The sequence below is a fragment of the Engystomops pustulosus genome, chromosome 1 (genome assembly GCF_040894005.1).
Source record: "Engystomops pustulosus chromosome 1, aEngPut4.maternal, whole genome shotgun sequence".
NCBI lineage: Eukaryota > Metazoa > Chordata > Amphibia > Anura > Leptodactylidae > Engystomops > Engystomops pustulosus.
Genome location: NC_092411.1, coordinates 197,448,502 through 197,463,368, shown reverse-complemented (window position 1 = coordinate 197,463,368; position 14,867 = coordinate 197,448,502). Strand labels below are relative to the sequence as shown.

General features: G+C 36.6%; 1 protein-coding gene across 3 annotated transcripts in view; it reads left to right on the top strand.

Annotated features, from left to right (window-relative positions):
• SNCA (synuclein alpha) overlaps nucleotides 1-9,398 on the top strand; it is a 46,632-nt gene extending 37,234 nt beyond the window's left edge. For all 3 annotated transcript variants that reach the window (XM_072117732.1, XM_072117723.1, XM_072117741.1), the window contains exons 6-7: nucleotides 263-346; nucleotides 7,217-9,398. In XM_072117732.1, the coding sequence (XP_071973833.1) occupies nucleotides 263-346; nucleotides 7,217-7,249 (117 nt within the window). In that variant the 3' untranslated portion in view covers nucleotides 7,250-9,398. The remainder of the gene's footprint in view (nucleotides 1-262; nucleotides 347-7,216) is intronic.
• Nucleotides 9,399-14,867: the final 5,469 nt, after the last annotated feature.

Below are 14,867 nucleotides of genomic sequence, written 5' to 3'. Positions count from 1 at the left end.
GAATATACACTGCACCTATTGAGCTCTTAATGCATTCCATCCCATCTGCCTGACTGCTGTGTTAGGATCTTAAATACATCAAAGATTTCCCATGTTCTATTTTTGTTACTTTCACAATTGGAAAAAAACCCTCTTTTTTAAAGAAATGGTATTTCCTAATGAATAATTCTAGCTCTTTGGTTCAGATGTTATCGCCATTGTGTATGCTATTTAGCACTTCTTTATATGGTCCTGTATTTTATCATTTATGTTTGGATTTCAGAATGAAGAAGGATTTGGCCAAGAGGGAATTTTGGAAAATACAGATAATATGAACCCAAATGAGACGTATGAAATGCCCCCTCAGGTATGAAATGTCGATTAGCTTTGTCTACATAAATGAGAAAGAGTTACAGTATGACTTTAAGCTTTTGTTTTTATGTGGCTTTTACCCCTTTACACTGAAGCCCTATTTTATTTTTGTGTTTAATTTGTTTGGATCCCTCTTTAAAAATCCAAAACTTGAAAGATTCTACCCATTGCGTTAACTGTATGGTGGTTTCATTTTGACGTTTTATTTCACATGAGTGATTTTTCACTGAACCCATTTTAGCTAAACCAACAGACTGGTTTTCTCTACCTGGCTTCAGTGATTTTTCATTGATGCCTTACTGAACCATTGTTTTCAATGGGCTTTTTCACACTTCAGGTTTTTTTCACTCATCAGTTTAGAACCTGTTTTTTCTGTGTTCACTGACAGCATTTAATCAGTGAAAAAAACTGAAGTGTGAAAAAGCCCACTGAAAAGAATGGTTCTGTAAGGCATCAGTGAAAAATCACTGAAGCCAGGAAGAGAAAACCAATCTGTATGTGTCTATAAGCTAAAATGGCTTCAGTGAGAAATCACTGATGGGAAAAATGCCAATGTGAAACCACCCTTAGGCCCATTTCCTTAAGTATTGTGGATCTTAAGATCACCAAGTACAGGTTGAATTTGTGCCAGGAAGGGAGGCACATGACATCGCCATCAGAACCTTGACATTGATGCGGAAAAAGCTTTTGAGTAAGTTTGGGCTTCTCAGAGGCAACACTTGAAAACATAAGGTTATGCCCACGGATGGTAAACTGGGGCCCTATTTTCTACCCATGCGGCTGTGGTGAGGGTCTTATGCGTCTTCCTGTCTTATCTGCAAAGGCACTAGTCAAGAATGTCCCCTTTTTCCCTCCTTTATGTCCTTATTATGGAATTCTTAGCCAATGTGATCAGGGCTAATGATTCAGTAAAATGTGGAGGTCAGGTGATAAGCATTGTTGCTACTTTCTTTTGTACTGTGTGCAGACTCTCTAAGCTTCTATGTTTACATGTCTGAGCTGTGCTGAAAGGAAGAGCTATAGCAAGAGAGTTTGACTCAGCCTGCTCCCCCCCCCCCCCTTCCACTCTTTCTGTCTCTGTTAGTGAGATTGAACAATGAGAAGAAAGATACAGTGGGAGATGCCATAAGAAGAGCCTAGAGCAGAGAGAGAGAGAGGAAGTTGTGTATATATACAGATAGCAGCATGGTGAGAACAGGGAAAGACTGAAGCTATCAAAGGAGCCAAAGACACAGATAAATATAAAGGCAGAGACATGTCTAATGAAACTGATTTTTTGAAAAGTGGCCAACCCCTTTAAGGTCATTACTTTGGGTGAACGCCATAATAAGATGGCTAATTTTTGAGAACACATTGTAAAGGTAATACTCAAAATTGCCAAATGTAAACCAGTCTGAGGCCAAAGTTACTAGGCTGAAGGATAACTTTCCTTTCAGGTGGGTCGAATAAGCCATTAAATATCTGAAAGTACAAATTCCCTAGACCTCTACACATTATACTCAATTAACTTTATATACTTATTGGACTCAATTGAGAAGGACCTCTCTACTTGGACCAAGATTAAGACTCCAGAGAGTCAAAACGTGTAGGTCAGTCCCTACTCTGATGTGTATATGGATTTTTAATATTCCATGCAAAGTACCAGGAAGATGGTTTTTACATGGCTTTCCCTATGCTCTCCATATTATACCTCTCCTTTATTCTTTGGGTCTGTACAATCACAAGTGTTGTGTCTTAAAGTGTAACCGTCATTTCAAAAAACTTTTGATATGTTGTAGGGCAGGTAATTTTAAGCATTTTTGCAATTGGATTAGTTACCGAAATTTTGCTCCTTTCTCTTGTATTCTGCAGACTTCCCCTAGATGTCAGTAATCTTACATATGTCTGTTACTAAGCTCATCCCGTCTTCAGAAAGAAGCTGAGACTACAGAGGGAGAGACACGCCCCCATTTCTCTCCCTCCAATCAGTTGATCACCTCATGTGTCACTGCCCCAGCACTCAGTCAGGGAGAAGCCCAAACTAATGTAGTGACCAAACACCTACACTTATCTCTCCTCAGCTTTCCCTACACCTGTATACTGTATAAACTAATAATCCACACAGACAGAAACTGCAGCCCCCCCCCCCCCGCACCCATCACCTCACACAAGGAAGTGGCAGAAGACAATCTCCAAGTCTTCAAGCTGTCACCTCATGTACTGTGCCCTTATGTGCTGCGCCCTCCATGTGCTGCGCCCTCCATGTGCTGCGCCCTCCATGTGCTGCGCCCTCCATGTGCTGCGCCCTCCATGTGCTGCGCCCTCCATGTGCTGCGCCCTCATGTGCTGTCCCCTCATGTGCTGTGCTGGAGTGTTAGATAGATAGATAGATAGATATGAGATAGATACATAAATGATAGATATGAGAGATAGGATATACACAGATAGATGTGAGATAGATAGATAGATAGATAGATAGATAGATAGATAGATAGATAGATAGATAGATCTACCAGGCACACTGACATACTGGTGGGTTCCCCTTATGGCAGGATCCTCTCTTATCCTCTGATCCTTTGCATCATTTGTACAAACAAGGGCATAAGGAGCTAAAAAATAAGATCCTGCCAGAAGGGGCACATACCAACACATAAGTGTTATTGGTTTACAATTCTTGATCCTGGTGGTAGATTTCCTTTAAGCAACAATGCATACCTCCCATCATACCACACTAGTACTGTTATGAATCAAATTTTATACATGGTGTGTTTAACCCCTTGTTTGGTAGTATTTCAGATTATGTGTGATGTTGTATATTTGTTGTCCTAGCTTGTAATTTGCAAATTTAGCTTGCTGAATATGTTCATTTGCAAATCAACCTAAATGCCTAGTAACAAATGCATCCAGATAAATATTACCATATATTTTACTGTGTCTGTTACCATAGTGATATAGACATTAGAGAAATTATGCAAACTACAAGTAAGAAAGTCTAAACGGTGTGACATATGGGATTTTTGATGTTGCATTTTTTCAGAAGTCCTCTGATTTGGCTGTACATCAAGCACAGAGAACCTTAGACACTGAGATTTATTCAGGAGATGATTGAAACATCTGATGGACTTATTTTGAGTAGATTCTCATTTTTCCTACAAAATCATCATCTAAACTTGAACATCTAATAAGCTGCAAGGATCTTTAGATGTTTGTTTACCAGTCACTTTGCTTAACTCTTAAATAACGAGGCCTGAAAATGCTTTAATCACCAGACATTTTTAGCAAATTTGTGGATCTAGTGGTTTAAGGGCCATACTGTTTTTGGTGCTGTACCTTATTATTGCAGCATTTTTTGCATTATAAGGGCTACTTAAAAGTTAAAAATGTTAAAGGATTTTTTTTAATTTGTTGTAATTGCAGATAAAGAAAAAAGAAGATCTAGTTAACTCAAGTGCCCAACATTTACATGTTAATTTTTAGGATCTAAGGCGTACCTTAATTTTTACAATACCTACTGGAAGTGCAAACACCAAAAACATGGCAATGTATTGTGTATATCTTCATATGATGGTCTCTGCAAAAAAAGTGTATCACCTCTATTATCTCCTTTGTAAAAGCTTTTCAGCTATGCCTACTTTTTAATATAATTAAAGAATGGAATCCTGACACATAATATCCACATTTATGATAAAAGTATGCAGGGCCAATTAAAGCTATCAATGTGTTCATTAGATAGAAGAAAAAGCAAATAATAATTTTCTGGAGAAAAATTCACTGTATGAATTTTATTAGCACCTTTTTGTGTAAATTTTTCTGTCCACATCATTTGTATTTAATAAATAAATATACCCAAAAGAATTAGCAGCAGACCAAAAATGTGAGAAAAATCAAATGGGCTTTATTCCCATGCCACTTTATTTCAGCTTCTAACCGAAGCGTTTGTCAAGATAAATAGATAGATACATTCTAAACATTCTAAATATTAACCGCTTCCCGCCACAGCCCTTTTTCGTTTTTGCATTTTAATTTTTCACTCCCCACATTCAAAAATCTGTAACTTTTTTATTTTTCCATGTACAGAGCTGTGTGACAGCTTATTTTCTGCGTAACAAATTACACTTCAAAATGGTGGTATTTAATATTCCATGCCGTGTACTGGGAAGCGGGAAAAAAAATTCCAAATGCCGTGAAATCGGTAAAAAAACGCATTTGTGCCGTATTCTTGTGGGCTTGGATTTTACGGATTTCACTGTGCGCCCCAAATGACATGTCTACTTTATTCTTTGGGTTGGTACGATTACGGGGATACCAAATTTGTATAGGTTTTTAATAATGTTTTCATACATTTAAAAAAACCTCCTGTACAAAATTTTTGGGGGGGATTTTGCCATCTTCTGTTGCTAATAACTTTTTCATACTAGTGTATGGAGCTGTGGGTGGTGCAGTTTTTTGCGGATTTTCATGACGTTTACAATGTTATCATTTTTAGGACTGTACGACCTTTTGATGACGTTTTATAGAATTTTAATTTTTTTTTTTAAATGGCGCGATTTTCTTTTACGGGGCAATAGCTAATGTGTTTATGATTTTTACTGTTTATTTATATTTATATCAGTTCTAGGGAAAGGGGGGTGAATTTTTAGGTTTTTTTTTTTTTATTATAATTTTTTTTAAAACTTTTTTTAATTTATTTTTTTTACTATTTTTCAGACTCTCTAGGGTACTTTAACCTCAGGGTGTCTGTACGATCCTATCATATCCTGCCATTCTACAGTATGGCAGTATATGGGGATTTTACTACTCATAAATCACATTGTGCTGATAGCACATTGTAATGAATAGGTTAACCCGAAGTAGTTTCAGGTCTTCGTGAGATCCGAAGCCACCATGGCGATGGATCGCCGCTCCCCGATTACGTCACGGGGAGCGACGATCCTCAGCCACCTTTTTGAAGCCGCCGGCAAAGGTGCAGGAAAACTGCAGGAAAACACCTGCGAATGTACTATTACGTCACATGTCGGTAAGGGGTTAAATGTGTTTAATCTTTAAAACCAAAAACATTACCAACTGTACATAATTACATAATGTACCTACGCCCTCTAATCTCTACAAATGTATTGTTATAAGGCCTTTTTATGCTTTGGTACATAAAGCAATGATATTCATCTGCATCGTGTGTTCTTGTCCATAGTGAAAAGGACATCAGATAGCAAAGAATTTAATTAGCAGATACAGAGATATGTGTCTGTTGCTATTACAAATGAAAGTCAACTCATAATGCAAGCCTCACGCAAGCCTTAGAAAAAAGTACATTTATACTAGTATTAAAGTAAACATTTTAAATATCATAAATAATGAACAGACTGTATATGCATATGTGTGTTCCATTAAGCAGAATTGCATCTATTGCAATATTTTACCCCCTGAAAAAGGAACATTTGACAAAAACTTTATCATGGTTTAACAAATAATATTCAAATGGATTGGTCAAATTTATTGACCAGTCATAATAATAATTTGAAGGCTACAAATATTGAGTTATTCATAGAACATGATTTTTACTGGCTTTTATTCGGGTCCTAATACAATGATAATGTAGTAACATGGTGGATCTTTTAAAAACTTGATGAAATTTTAACATAGCTAGAAAGGTAAACTAAGGATGAGGATTTGATTCATTTTCATGGCAGTACATCCCCTTTAGTCCCATTATTTTGTTAATAAAAGGAAACTCATAAAAACACGAAAATGTACAAACATCATTTAAGCAAAATAAATTCTTCAGCATTGAGCAATCAGACATTAAATTAAATTATTTCCACAGCTCCAACAATTTATTGCCAATTTGTGTAACATACTGACACAATAAACCCATATAAAAAGGTTTCCTGCAAAATTCATTGTGTCTTATCATTTTTTTTTGTTAAAGTAATCTCTCTTTGATTAAGATTTTATAAAGTTCTGTATGTTTGTCTTCTACTATATCTCATTAGACGAAGGTTTAGAAACCTGTGTGCAAATGTAATGCCACTTAATGTCACTGTTTACTTTATGTATTCATATAATATACATATTTTTTTATAACATATCTATATCTACACATTCTGAAGATAGCTGAGATGTCATTGCTGTATGTGCAATAAAAAGAAAGCACTCATTAGTATGATGTATTGTATCTATTTTAGTTTCAGAAATATCAGTAAATTCTAAATTCTGACAAATATGTCAAAACAATTACTGGACAGTAAGCTCAACACTTTAACAACACATGACTGATTTATACATCATGGTATTGTTAAGGAAGCATGAACAGGGCTCAAGGGCTGAGCCCTCTTCAAAAATTGCATAAGTGGGAAAGCGCAATCCATTGCCATGACAGCTAGGTGTCTTTCAAGGCTTAGACAGGTTACTGAATGGTGAAACCGGGAAAGAGAATACACCCAACCTTACAGCCTTGCTCAGGTAAATGGGGATAAAAACTTCTCTGCATTAGTTCTCCACCTAGCAGGCCATGTACTTAGCTATGTGACCCAGTTACTGACATTTCCCTTTAAATTTAGAGAGAAGAAAAGAAAAAAGGAGTTGCCACAATTGTCTTCCAGCCACTCTCCATAAAAATGCAGTCATAGTTGGTGGTTCATGTTTACCTGATGTTTGGCTAAGTATAATTTATTGTACAGTATGTTCTGACCTTCTCCTCTTTACAAATGCTCAAATGCTTTCTCCTATCCAACTGTACTGTCTGGTACATGAATGACACATTGTTTGCCAGTAAATAGACAAGTAGTCACAATGCTGTTTTCTGCTGCACACTGTGAACAGTTCTTTGCAGGCACAAGAGGTCTATTGTTGGCACTCTACTAATACTCTGTTATTTTGATTTGTGTAGGAGGAATATCAAGACTACGATCCCGAAGCATGAATATTGCAAGTGTCACATATTCAACAGATCATGATACATTCCAATGTACCGAGTCCTCAGATTTTATTTTTATTTCATTTTTAACTGTATATGGAAGTCTTCCATTAGCAAAAGTATTACTAACCTTGATTTCCTTTAGGGTTAAATAATTTCACTCTAGGGGTCAACAATGAGTGGCTATTTTGTGCTATGGATGTTGTGGCTTCAAATAATGAAACAAATGAAACAAAACACCTAAGTGTCTATGAATGTCTGACTTTCTACTTGTAATATTGATTGTTTTCCAGTGGTTTTGTAGTGTTTATAAACTTTTGTATGTTTTCTATGTTAAAATTGTCTTCTGTAACACACAATTGTGGGATCTGTTACCAAGTACTTCTAAGTATTTTTGACTGTAAGCATGATCTATGCACCAAACTGTTTTACAAACCCAACATGTATTTTACTGGTTTATGTTTCTTCAAAAGTTAGTAATCCTGGCCTAGTGGCATTTACAAACAATGGGTTTTTATTAACCTGTTTTAATTCCCTCTTAAATTGGTGGACTTAGCAAAATGGTCCATTTGTGGGCATGCATGACTGGAAATGCTATATTTTACAGTATGTGAATAATATATTTTTTATGCATCAATAATGTTGCTTAACATTTTAGATATGTATACTTACTGGATTTGGTTGAATATGTTTAGTGTACTCGTATTCTATAGTTCAAAAGACAAAGCACAATACTCATTATATTTCTATAAAATTATACCTAAAATATGCTCCATAATTTTCAGATGAACCTATTTGAGTCCAAAGAGTGAAAAATTAGTGCAGCAGCTACAGTCTTTTTTACTACTATTATAACACAATTTTAAGGAAGACAAACTTTCATATATTGAAGTCAATGGAGAATGGAAGGTGAATGGAGACTTTCCGTTGACCTTTCTTTCTCAGTTACCGCTACACTCTCTTTAAATATAGAGGGTAACAGAACCCCCAACACAGATGTAAACTGATCCTTAAACTTATTTCCCTGATATGCAGAGAAAAGTAACAGATCGAGAATGAATCCTGCTGTTGTCAAGCTGTTTTGTTGGGAATAGGATTTACAGTTAAACACTTTCTTAACACTTTATAGATAAAGCACATCAGCCTCTTGTAGTAAAATATCCAAAAATTACTTATCCCACCTCTATTTATCTACAGATACTGTATTATAGGGTAAATCTATAATTTAGCCACCATTGTTTAAATGTATATAAAGGGAAATGTACAAATCTTTTATGTCTACAGAAGCAATGTCTATCTATGCACCTCATATATTACAGACTATAAATTAAAACAAAAGAAATAATGTTTGTGGTGTAATCCTAGAAGGTATTACTCTCTACTTCCTATACCCTTCATTTCTGTTATGAAAATAAAGGGTTAGATGAAAGAATCTAAGATAAGACTACTTACTTCTTTGTAGTCTCTTATCATGGAGACACACAGGAAGATGAGCTTTATATACAAAACAGCATAATATTTTTAAATAGAATCCTTTTTGAGGATGTACTGCATTCAGGGAAACACTGCCTAAATACCTATATAAACTTACTACCAATAGGTAAGTAGGCATTATTCAGGGTATGATATTCCAAAAAAAAATATATATATTCTGAAAATGGAAATCATGCCCCTCCTGTTAGCTAGAATTATGGATCAGACAACATAACAATAATGTTAGATAATGCAATAGATCCCATAGTTAACAATAACACATTGGCCCATATTTGAAAAGAACATGCAAACTGCTTGCACATGTATTTATAAAGTCTTCACCAATTTTGTGTTGTGGCTGCACTGTGTCCGACAAGACAGAAACAATGGGGCAGATTTAGTTACCCGGTCCAACGGCGCGTTCTCCGACGAGGATTGTCGCAAGAGCTCTGTCGCGTGAAAGCTGGCGCAATTGTGCCGAAATCCGATCACATGCGCCAAAATCCGGCAGAATTCGCTGCAAAAAGTCGGAAAACCTGACGAAAGTGCGGCCACGGAGCCCTTAGTAAATGAGCCCCAATGTGCACCTAAAGGGGCGTGTTAGTGTCTAGTAAAAGTTAGCGCCGCACTTATTACTGATGTGTGCCACAATTCTGTCTGTACCACAATTTTGCAGCATATAGGGAAAAAAATATGGTGCAGTGCAGGGTGCACCCGATTCATGAAGACCGTGTATCAGTTATGATGAATCTGGAGCACTAGTACAGACTGCACCCGTTTTGATAAATGTGGGCCATTATGTTGAACACAGATCTGAATGTAAACACATGAAGGGTATTCACCTGAAAACTCTGAATGTAGGTTCATTTGTGAATTTATCAAAATTGCTATTCTACTGTTGATGTTAACTATCCCTTTTTATAGCTTCCATAAAAAAGCATTTAGAATTTTCTTGAAATTTGTGGGGGAAGTGTTTATTTTTGGTCTTTAAAAAAATGGAAATAATGCTGCAAATCCATATTAAACTAGAATTAAATATAATTGAAGATCTTTGAACCTTATGAAAAATACACATCAAAAATGTTATCATACTGTGCAATCATTGTAATTTAACAACAAATAAATGTCACCAGTGCGATCTAAATGTTTTGTTGTAAATTATTGTATTAGCAGATATGTAGAGGTGAAGTACAATAAAAGTACAAACTTACAGTACAAACTTAACTTTTTTGGTTAACAGACCATTTTTTCAAATCCTGGGTAACATAATTATTGACGTTTTACATATGATTCTCAGATTTTTAGTAAAAAACTAATTGTTCATGACATTAAAACGAAGGGGTAGATTTACCAATGTTTCTCAGGTTCCACCAGTCTTTAGCTAGAAAACGGATTCAGTAATACTTGCCCACACAGCAGAAGATGATAGGCAGCAGAAAGATTCTGAAAAGAATTGGGATTTGAGGCCCAAAGGCATGATAGTTCTGATGGGACACCCAATGCAAAATCCCAATCTTCAGAATATAAAAATATTGTTTTACAAATGCATGTTGCAAGCTAAATAATTGTACACAATACAGTGAGTATGCTGTGCTATGAAAAAATCATGTAGAGTTTTTAGCCCACCTAGCTTAGAGGCCCATTCTGGAATTGACTTGGGGCCAGTCCAAGCCTAGTCATCTAAAGCCGCCATTATGCTTCATTCGAACGACTGTGTGCAATCTCTGGGCAGCAAGCAATGATCCATGTGCTGCTGCTTGCATTCACCCTGCCAATGTCCATTGAAAATGACCAAGTGTGAATACTGTCAGGAATTAGACATGTCAAACAATAAGCTGTGCACAATTTACAATTTCGAGCATGAGACCATACACATAAAGGTCATATTCTGTGACAGTCTAAGACTAATGGAATATATAGTGCTGTAGAATGGACACGAGATTAGAAGAAATTCAGTGGAAAGATTAAAAAGAAAAATATTATTAATTTATTGTGAAAGGAGAGTCACATTTAACCCATTTCTAGACGACATTTAGAAAAAGAATCAATACTTCATCATACAATTGCTTATTAAATAATCTGCAGTAAATAGTAAACAAGGTAAACCAGTGCTGCAAAAGTGTAATAGCATGAAATAAAAAATAAGTCCAATTGAATCTTTCCTAATGACACTCCCTTACCTCCAAAGTAATTTCTCTTTTCGCCTCCTTAAATCTGAGAACACATAAATGAAGGGTAAAGTAAATTTTCGTTGTTTATGGCTCATTCTGTGACTGTCTTTGTCTGCTTCCCTTGTAAACATTCCATTTGATGAGAGCCTCTTGAGAAATCACTGACAATACAAGATAGGAGCTTAAAGATGAGAAGTTAACAACACGTATCTTCTGTGGAAAGAAGAATGTTACGTGTCTCGAGTGCCTTTAAAACTGTATTATGCAAGACACTTAATAGGCGTATGTCTCATCTTAATCTTAATTCACAAAGAAATTTTATTATCTGCACTCAGCAGCTTCATTCTTTTTTGAATATGTTTCTATAGCTAAGTCTGTCTTTGTCACCTTTTATAATGTATCTGCATCCTTTTCTCCACATTATACAATATGACACTAGTGAGAATTGACTGGTAATACAGTCGTACGGATGAGGTTATGATGACATTGAACTGAAGCAATTTACTTTAAATGATCGTTTTCTGCACAACTATTTGTATTTTCATATCCATTTTGCATATCAAAAACTTCTTTAATTCAGACTACATTATACAAAAGATAGAAAAGATTTGTTCGGTGGAAACTTTGAAGATCTGCAGCTTACTGCATATATCATCATTACCATGAGCAGTGACAGTATGACAATTCTATGTATATTTGATAGAGTCGAGAAAAAAATAGGATGGTAATGTTGTTCTTTAGTTGAAAACCATTTTAGCTGTAACATTCATTGCATTAAATTTGAAATTACTGTAGAGGTATGTAAGATCTTCTATACACATGTATAATACAATATGAAATGCATCTCTAATGTATTCATGGAACTTAATGGTTATAGACAACTTATATAAACAAGGATTGTCATGAAAACCAATGACTGCCATAAATGTTGATGAGTCAGACAGCTTGGGGTAGGTTCATATCATGTTTATGTGATATGCTGAGCATATATGCAAGGAATGCTCCCGGCGTATACGCTGACTGTATTCATAGATGTATACTGGTAAGCAGAGGCATCTTTTTGCATCCTTCTGAACAGTATTTGTTGTATACTGTATAAAACACAGGATGTAAAGACATAGCAAGCTGTATCTTCCCATCCTGCTCCCTACTGTGAGTGGAGGTTATTGGAGGCAATGGGGGACTGATGCAATGTATTGCATCCCTCCCCCAGCTTCTGCTGAGCATATATATTCCACAGCAGAAGGGAGGTCCCCAGTAATGTCCAAAAAAAGAATAATTATGTCACTGGGAAACACCCTGAATATTGTTCCCTCCTCCTCCCACTTTCAAAAGGTACTGTAGGAAAAGGATGACATATGCCACTGTGTGAGTATGCAGTAGGTTATATCTTTGCACTTTGTTGTAAGGACACATTGAGAATCCGCCCATTCAATGTAAGGCAAAAATGAGGTGTGAATGCAGCAATACTGAAGTATGAGAAACTTATCATCCATGGCCCTAAATCAACCATAAAATCAGAAGGATTGTGTGCTCTCTAGGAAGAAGATGTACATCACATGAAATGTCTTTAACAGCCTTGTAATCGGCACCTGGCATCTGTGTTTACTAGTGTTGGTGCACATACCAAAAGATATCACCGCATGTATCACAGCATCACCGGAAATACATCAGTGGTTTATGTGTACTATAGAAGGTTGGAGTCACGGCAGCCATATAGAGTAAGGGCAGCCTGGCCTGGGTAGTACAACTGTTCAATCACCCAGATATAAAGCTACGAAATGGGAAGAAATAAGAATAATGTTTACAACCATGAATGCTGAACCGTAGCTATTACTAAGCTGAACAATAGTCTAAGAAATTTGTGTTGCGTCAGGTGTAGTGCAGCACTTTATACATTTTTGTACAAGCAGTTTGCACTAAAAAGAACATGCAAAGTCAGACAAAACACTGGTGCAGGGGCTTTAACCCCTACGGGACTCAGCCTCTTTTGGCTTTTAGGAGGCGGTCCCATTTTTCAAATCTGCCCTGTGTCACTATGGTTAAAGATTTGGAACGATATAAGATATCCAGGGGATTTTGAGATTGTTTTCTCGAGACACATTGTACATAAAATTAGTTTAAAAATTTGGATGAAATCTTTTGTATTTAGTTATGAAAAAAAACTACATTTGGCAAAAATTTGGAAAAATTCTTTATTTTCAAAGTTCTAAATTCTCTACTTTTGATGCAGTCATAGCACCCAAATGAATTCATAACTTAAAAACACAGTTGTTTGTGGTGCACAGTTTGCCCCTTAAGGAGCTACTCACGGTATAAGACCGGTCCACACAGTCTTTTAAAAAGTCCACAAAATAGAGAAAAATATTTTCACTTTGACCGGAGCTCCAAGGATTCTAAAACTTCGATGAACAGCACCAATCTTCAATTTCTCCTGCTGAAAGTATGTCACCATTCAGACTAGCACCATCGCACTCTCATTCTCCTCCTTTATTATATTGTAACTGGAAGACAATATGCAGGCAGATGGTGTGGTACGTTCCAACAAGGTTAAAATTCCGGAAGAAGCCTTGCCGGCGAAACCCTGGGTCGGGCGGATAGAAAGCTAGCGTCCCGTTATGTGAATTTGTGATATGCGCATTTTTATTGGATTTTTGTGAGTATAATGAATTGGAATAAATTTTAACCTTGTTGGAACGTACCACACCATCTGCCTGCATATTGTCTTCCAGTTACAATATAATAAAGGAGGAGAATGAGAGTGCGATGGTGCTAGTCTGAATGGTGACATACTTTCAGCAGGAGAAATTGAAGATTGGTGCTGTTCATCGAAGTTTTAGAATCCTTGGAGCTCCGGTCAAAGTGAAAATATTTTTCTCTATTTTGTGAATTCATAACTTACATTTCCCAAATGTCTGCTTTATGTTGGATGTTTTTTTAAGATTCCACATATTTTACTAGAATGCTATGAGGCTCAGAATTTAGGTGCCATTTTTAAAATTTTTGGGAAAATCACCAAAACTAATATTTAGATGGACCTGCTCAACTTTTAATTGACTGAGGCCTAAATAATAGCTAGAATTGTGAATGACCCCATTATGGAAACTACACACCTCAACGTATGAAAAACCACTTTTAAGAAGTTTGTTAACCCTTTAGGTGTTTTATAGGGGTTAAAACAAAATGGAGGTGTGGTCTACAAATTGTAATATTTTTTGACAATACATTCATTTTGTGTTGAAAATTAAACATTTGTAATGGATTAAATGAAAAAAGGCTCCACAAAGTTTGATACCCAATTTCTCCCGAGTACACCGATAGCCTACATGTGGTGGTAACCTGCTGTATGGGTGCACAGCCGGGCATAGAAGGGAAGGAGTCACCATGCAGATCAGATTTACTATGTCACATTGTTCAGGCTATAATTTTTTTTGTTTTTTTATTGTGGACCTATAGGGGCTTATTTTTTTGCCACATGAGATGCACTTTTCTGGTACATAATTTTGGGGCATCTATAGCTAATTGGTGAGATTTTATTAACTCTTTGTTGGTGGAGGAAATGAAACTCATCAGTTTTTAGGAGCTTTTTTTGTGGTTTTTTTTTTGGCCTTTTACCATACCTTAAAAATAGTATATTATTTTTATTCTATGGGTCTCCACGATTACGAAAAGACTTCATTTGTAGAGTAGTGTAAACTGTCTGAGCATGCAGAGCATGCGCAGACAGTTTACAGTCAGACCCGGAAGGGATCTGACTGCCAGGGACATCGGGCAGCCCCGGAGCACTAGGCAGTCTTTGGGGCTGCCCAAAGTGGATCGGATCCCTCGGTAAGCGGCACGGGGGATCCGATCCATAGCTGGAACACCCTTACACGCCGCGGTCATGCTAAGGAGTCGGCTCCGATCTTGGGTGTTACAGCGCAGTGTCAGCTGTGATACACAGATGACAGCCGCAGCTTCTGGTGCTGGCTCCTCTTGTG